This window comes from Triticum aestivum, chromosome 5D (genome assembly GCF_018294505.1).
Source record: "Triticum aestivum cultivar Chinese Spring chromosome 5D, IWGSC CS RefSeq v2.1, whole genome shotgun sequence".
NCBI classification, from domain to species: Eukaryota; Viridiplantae; Streptophyta; class Magnoliopsida; order Poales; family Poaceae; genus Triticum; species Triticum aestivum.
Genome location: NC_057808.1, coordinates 378,655,947 through 378,662,973, shown reverse-complemented (window position 1 = coordinate 378,662,973; position 7,027 = coordinate 378,655,947). Strand labels below are relative to the sequence as shown.

The 7,027-nt window shown below is 57.7% G+C and overlaps 2 protein-coding genes across 2 annotated transcripts; one reads left to right on the top strand and one right to left on the bottom strand.

Moving 5' to 3' along the window:
* Window positions 1–374: 374 nt before the first annotated feature.
* LOC123121925 (IRK-interacting protein) lies at window positions 375–3,150 on the top strand. Its single transcript, XM_044542019.1, has 2 exons — window positions 375–947; window positions 1,397–3,150. The coding sequence occupies exons 1-2, from the start codon at window positions 669–671 to the stop codon at window positions 2,966–2,968; spliced, it is 1,851 nt and encodes a 616-aa protein (XP_044397954.1). The 5' UTR covers window positions 375–668; the 3' UTR covers window positions 2,969–3,150.
* On the bottom strand, window positions 3,120–6,150 carry LOC123121926 (uncharacterized). Its single transcript, XM_044542020.1, has 4 exons — window positions 5,722–6,150; window positions 4,372–4,655; window positions 4,008–4,235; window positions 3,120–3,894 (listed from the first exon to the last, which is right to left on the bottom strand). The coding sequence occupies exons 1-4, from the start codon at window positions 6,128–6,130 to the stop codon at window positions 3,442–3,444; spliced, it is 1,374 nt and encodes a 457-aa protein (XP_044397955.1). The 5' UTR covers window positions 6,131–6,150; the 3' UTR covers window positions 3,120–3,441.
* Between the last annotated feature and the right edge of the window lie 877 nt (window positions 6,151–7,027).

Genomic DNA, 7,027 nt, shown 5'->3' with positions numbered 1-7,027 from the left:
GAGATCGGCCGGTTTTGACACCGACAGCCTACGATTAAATAAAGCGGCAATATTGAAATATTGATCCTAAAAAAAAACTCCCAGCTTCCCCTCAAAAAATAAAAATAAAAACTCTCAGCTTTTCCCAAGCCCGTGCCAATTCAATCAACTATATAAAATCTGCACACAGGTGCAAAGCGACCTTAAATCTTGGTTTGGATTGGAAGGGACGAATCGGCTGCTCCAAGCAGCAAGCAAAGTAAATTAGCAGCAGTACTCCTCACCCGTTTAATAATACTTGCACCGCCAATCAAAAGCGACAAGCGAAAAGCCCAAAAGAGGCTGCCAGCCTCTTCAAAATGCGCAGTTCCCTCCCTCCCCTCCCCCTCCACCGCTCCACGTCCACCTCCACCACCTCACTCGCTCGCTCGCGTCCGCCGCACCAACCAGTCCCTCTCTCCCCACGAATTCCACTGTTCCCTTCCCCTCCGCTCCATTCCTTCTCCCCGCCCCACCTCCCCACCCGTGCCATCCCTGGCCGCGAATCCCAAGAAAACTCCTTCTTCCGGCCCAGCCCCGCAGCGCCCGTCCAGCGGCATCACTGCATCAGCACAGCCTTAGAGCGGCAGCGGCCGAGGGCGCAGCCTTTGACCCGTCACTGTTCATCAGTCTCGTAGTGGTGTGGCGCCATGGCCATGGCGGCCGCCGAGGCCTCCGACCACGCGGCGCCGTCCAGGGTCCCGCTCCCGGCCACCCGGCAGGAGGTCCAGGCCGCCGTCGCCAAGGCCGTCGAGCTGCGCGCGCTCCACGCCGCCCTCCGCCAGCGCGCCGCACCGCCCAATGCCGGCGCCCGCGCCAGCGCCAGCCGCAGCCCGGCCACCATCCGCCTCCCGCCGGCCGCGTCCCCCGCGCGCTCCCGGACCACGGTCACCGCCGCCGTAGACGAGGACTACCCCGTGTTTACTCCGGTGAGCACTGCCAGCTTCTCTGCGTGTTGCCGTGATGGCTTGCGCCTTCTTGGTTGCTCTTCTCGGTTCAAGCGGCGGCGTTGGTGGTAGAGGCGCCCCATTTAGTTCTCGAATCGCCAACTGTTCTTGCCGTGGGAGTTCCTGCAGCCGCTGCATTTAGTGCTCGATGCAGCGGCAGCGGCAGCGGCGGTAGGCAGAAGGCGGTACGACTAGCAAGTAGCAACAGTTGCTAGCTTTACCTGCAGTAATGTTCATTCAGAATCTCTCATGGTCGCCATCGGTGCCCACTAGGGTATGATCATTGGTGGTGCTTGCTTTGCTTCTGGTCACTGTCCACAGTTTGTGGTGCATGCTTCTGGTCACCGAATTGCATCCTTGCATCATAATCCAATTCGCCCCGTCACAGATAGCATTTTTTCTGACCTGCTTGCTCAACATTGTGCGCGCAGACTTACGACGAGGAGCCCATGGCGATGGCGGCTGGACTCAACGACATCTGCCATGACAATCGGAGCCGGTCCGAGAACTGGGGCGGCATCACCTTGGACCGCGGCGGCGTCGGCGACGAGGCGGCCTACTCGGACTACGACGACTGCATCAACGGCTTCTCCTCCTGCAACAGCGACTTCCACTACGCCAGCGAGAATCACCTCCGGAGCAGAGGCGTGAACCGGATCCATCCGGCCTTTCTGCAGTCCGCGCCGCTTGCCGGCCGTTTCCCGGCGTCGGCCGGGAGAGTGGCAGAGTTCAAGGTGCCGTCCTCGTCCGGCGGCGCATTCCGGCCGGCGACGATCGGCAGGGACAACGGTGGGAGCGACGCCGAAGCCCTGAGATTCCTCGGCAGCAGCAACAGGGTGCCATTCTCGTCCAGCAACCAGCCCCCGCCATCGGCGCACTCCCGGGCAAAGCAGAGAGGGTCGCAGATCCTCTCATGGCTCTTCGCCAAGGCGAAGAAGAAGGCAAAGCCGGAGACACCGCCGCCGACCGCCGCCGTCATCGAGCGCGGGAACATGTCACAGCTCCTCAAGGAGTGGGGGCTGCTGTCGCTAGACTCCCTCAGGAAGGAGCTCGCGGAGGCCAACGCGCACCGGGACGCCGCGCAGGAGGACGCCGCCGAGATGAGGTCGTCGCTGGGCGAGCTGACCACCAAGATGATGAGCCTGGAAGCCTACTGCTCGGAGCTCAAGAAGGCCCTGCGGCAAGCGACGGACCACAGCGGCGGCACCGACACGCAGTCCCACTCGCGGCGGTCGTCGTCGAGGTCGATCGGGGCGAGCCGAGAGCTGCCGGGCAACGGCATGCCGGTGAGCCACGAGGCCATGGTGGAAGGGTTCCTGCAGATCGCCTCCGAGGCGCGCCTCTCCGTGAAGCAGCTCTGCAAGGCGCTGATCCAGCAGGTGGAGGAGCCGGACAACGGGCTGTCAGACAAGCTGAACCAGCTGCTCCGGCCGCACCAGCTCGCCATCGCCGGCCGGCACTGCTCCAAGGCCGTGCTGTACCACCTGGAGGCGATCATGAACCAGACTCTCTACCAGGACTTCGAGAACCCGAGCTTCCAGCGGAACGGCGCGGCGAGGCACCTGGACCCGGGGCAGGGCCGGCGGGAGAGCTTCGCGTCCTTCGTGGCGCTGCGCAACCTGAGCTGGAGCGAGGTGCTGCGGAAGGGCACCAGGTACTACAGCGAGGACCTCAGCCGGTTCTGCGACCAGAAGATGAGCTGCGTGGTGGCCGCGCTGAGCTGGTCGTGGCCGTGGCCGGAGCAGCTGCTGCAGTGCTTCTTCGTCGCCACCAAGTGCGTCTGGCTGCTCCACCTGCTCGCCTTCTCCTTCGCGCCGCCGCTGCCCATCCTGCGGGTCGAGGACGGCCGGGCGTTCGACCAGGCGTACATGGAGGACATCCTGCCGGACCGGCGGCAGGTCCAGGATCCGTTGAGGGTGAAGGTCATGGTGATGCCGGGGTTCTATGTCCAAGATCGAGTGCTCAAGTGCAAGGTCCTCACAACAAAACAGCTAGACCAGTAGCATAACTTTCTGTCATGTTCATTATGTGTAACTTTGTTTAACATGTTCATTGTATGGCTAGCTAGTGTGGTGTGAGGGTAACTTAAATGTCAGAATGCTGATCCATCTCATGTTTGTCAGTAAATTCAGAGTAGGCAATTGAGCACCCGAGTACAAGGAAATGAGTAATATATATTCCTCCATTGTTTATGCCATGCTGAACAAAGAGTCAAAGACTATGTATGTATCACAACATGATGTTCAGATGCTATGAAAGCAATCTCCCCTGATTACTTCAGAAACCTACAATGGTTCTGAAATCTGAACACTACTTCTCTAGGACAAACTAAGCAGCACTGCCTAGAGAACTAGAGAAGATGAAGACATTACATGTGCCCATCAGGAAAGCTGGGGTCCTCATTGTGTTTGTATCCACCTGATGCTTCATTTTGAGTCAATAAAATCCACCCTTTATCGGAAGAGGAAAGCTGAGATCACACCCAGTTGCTGACCGGAGAATCATCGAGCCGAAACGACGAATCCAACACAAATCCTTCCTCAGCATCTACTCTATGTTCAGGGCTCTCGATGATGCTTAGGGGTACCTGAGGAGGCAACGACAGCGGGAAGGGCATTTTCGGAGAAAGAACGACGCTCTGCGCCGCGACACCGACGGGCTTCTCCCACATGAGCAGGTGTAGCTGGATGGGCTGCAGCGCGAGGCGGTGCAGGGAGAGCTTCTGGCTGAGGGAGATGGTGTCGAAGCAACGGACCGCGCCTGAGCTGGAGATCATCCAGGGGAGGACCTTCTCGTTGGACACCCTTGATATGATCAACAGCTTGGATGCCACTTTCGCCCGGTTGAACAGATCGCGGAGCCCGGACCGCGTCGACGGCGCCTCGCTGTCCTCGTCGTCGTCGACCACCGAAGATATGTAGATGAAACCCTGGATGAAACAAAGGTGACGCGGTAGGTTAGATGGATGTTTCTGAATGCTGAAGTGCGTTTTTGACTGAATGTCGATATTGGATATTGTGTACAGCAAAACTGAAAATGAACCTCTTCAGTACGGCTCACGGCGAATCCTAGCCTGGTGTCACCTTCTTGAAGCTGGATCTCTAGCGGCATTTCTCCCGCCGTGGAGCTGTACCAAAGCCGGGCCGCCTTCACGACGCCGATGTCCACCCCGTGGTAATCCTCGAAACCGTAGAGCGTCGCGTTCACGAGGTTCGACATGTCGGACAACGACCCGGAGTTGACAGTCGCAGACGCCGTCTCCCCAGATATCTGAACAATGGAGGGTGTGAGGATGAAATCACTATCCAATCAAACTGAACCTTGACTGGTTATTGTCAGGTGCAAACCAACTGAAGGTTTCAAAGTTTGTTCTAGTAGGAAATTTCTGAAGTCAAGATATATGCACCTTGGTGAGAAGAGCTTCGCTCTGCAGATTCATGAACTCGATGGGGATCCCCGAGTCCTGCGACGAGTAGAGCCATGTGTTGGCACGAGCCAACGTGTCCTCGAAGGACTCGTACCGGCACGCGTTGAGGTCCAGCGCCTTGGGGAGGACAAGCATCGAGAGGAAGCAGCTCGAGTTGGGCGTGCGCAGCGAGTCGCGCATCTTCTTGTCCCATGGATACGTGACGTACCCGTCCTGAAGCTGCGCCCGGCTCAGCGCCGATGCAACTCTTGTGCCTCTTGTGCCTTTTGCCAAGGGAGAAGAGGAAGTATTTTTACATGTCAAGGTCATCACAATAAAGCATTGCTTATATACTGTGTGCAAACTATACATCATTTGTGAGTGGAAGCATCAACTAAGTATCCAGAAGCACCGCCAAAGGGTTTTCAAGAAGTGAACATGTGTGGTTTTGCCGTAAAATGAACAGTCAGAAATTGCGAACAATTGTAATTAGTAGACAATCAAACAATAGCACTTATTTTGGAACGGAGGGAGTAGTAAACATCAACTTGTAGATAATTTATTTAGTTTGTTTGCCAAAAACTTCTAGATGGATGTTAAGTCATGCATGGTCAGAAAGCCAGGAAGCCACAAACGAAACGATGGCTGTTTACAAGGACCACCACGTCGTCAAGAGTCGACCATGACACATTCCCCGGCGGAGACAAGAAAACGAGTGAAACGCACGAGGCAGGGACGTACTATGGGAGGAATTGACCACCACCTACACAGATGGTCAATTTCCTTGACACGTTTCAGCGATGTCTTCCCGTTCTCCCTACTTTACTATCTTCTCATTCCACTTTTGCCTCCTTTGTTTTCTGTTCATGTAGCTATCATAACTTCTAGTTAGTGACAACTACATGCACATTGGTTTTATATCATAACATTGTGGAAGAATGGATGTGAATATGAAATGAAGGAAAATTGCTTTCCAACAATGCTGCTGAAAGATCAGCCGATCAGAATATTCCCCATCTAGTCTGAACCTCAGACTTGACAGCAAGCTTGTCTTTTCGCAACTGACGCAAACCACATAGGCCATGCGTACGTGCTGAAATGAAAGACAGCCCATATCGAATCTATCTGGCTGATACTCCTCTATGTTTTCTTACTAGCGTTCATGCTGAGATATCCACGCACGCATACGTTTCACATCGAGAATTGACAGCAAAACTATCCAGTTCACACATAATTCAGCAGCAGATATCACTATCAAATCACGCAATTTCAGTCCATGAAATTCAGGAGTGGCTCTTTGGGGTGAGGAAGAGCTGGCTGTGTGATTGTCTGATTGAATTGATTACGTACCTTGGAGGACGAGGCAGTCGCTCTCGAGGCGATCGCCGAAGCCGAGCACGTAGTTGGGGTCGTGGAGGGAGCGGAGCACGTACTGCTTGCGGGCGCTGGCGCCGCCGGGGTGCGGCAGGATGCAGGCCTGCAGGTCCTTGCCGCCGCGGACGCGCACCTCCACGGAGGTGTCGCCGCGCTTGAACGCCTTGTGCAGCGCCTTGTGGAGCCCGGCCCGGCCGCCCTTGAAGGGCGCGTCCAGGGAGGCCGCGCCGGAGCCCAGCCCGACCCGGACCGACTCCACCACGTCGCCCTCCTGCACCACGGCGCCGCCGCCGCCCCACTCCTCCGCCTTGGAGCTCCCCGCCACGCACTCCAGCACCACCACCACCGCCGCCTCCCGCTTCCTCCGCCCCTCCTCCTGCTCCATGGCCCGCTAGAGCTAGCCCCCCCCCCCCCCCCCCCCCCCCCCCCCCCCCCCCCCCAGAAGCGGTCACCGCGCGCGCGCTGCCCGCTTTGGGCCGGCGCCGGCAGCCAAGTGGTGCGGGCGGCAGGGGAGCAGTCAGTCACGTACCGCCCGTGAGGCGCGCGGGGATCTTGATCTTCCACCGGAGGGAGTGGGCCAGGGGATGGAGACGGGGAGGGGCTCGGCGGCTCGATCTCCTCCGGCTCTCCTCGTATCCCTTGGCTCAGGACAACGCCGGAGAGCGGCCGGCGCGCTGCTCACCAGAGTATTTTTTTTTCTCCCTCCCCGTGCGCTTGCCGAGCCGGCAGTGTGTACGTGCGCGGCGAGGGAGGGTTCCCTTTTAATGAGAGGGGGACACGGGTGGGGTGACGGGGTGATCAGGTCGCCGTCGTCCTGGCGGCACGCGGTGGGCGAAGCCGACCAATCGCGTCGCATCAGGGGCGCGCCCCCTCGCGCTCCCGCGCCACCGCAGAGCGGGCTCCGCGCCGGCAGGTGGCGTGCTACCGCGTGGACCGGAGTGGCCGCCTCGTTGGCGACGTTGGGTTAGCCGTCGCCCGACGGGTTTGGGTTCTGGAGTCGTGTCAACCTCCCCTCCCGGATTGGGTCCCTCTCCTCTCAGGTCGTTCGTCACCTCGCCGTACAGGTACAGTGCTGTGCCGATCGGCGCAAACACGCACGTCACAAAAATGCAGGCACTCGTAAAGTTCACGGAAATTTCTAGTAGTTGAGCTCGACTATTGAACAAAATAACATAAACAAAGTTTTAAAGTTCCAGAAAACACTGAAAAATACACATGGGGAAGCCGTTATTGCAGGAGGGGAAGCCCTAAAGGCAGGATTGATCTCTGCGTTTATAAAAAG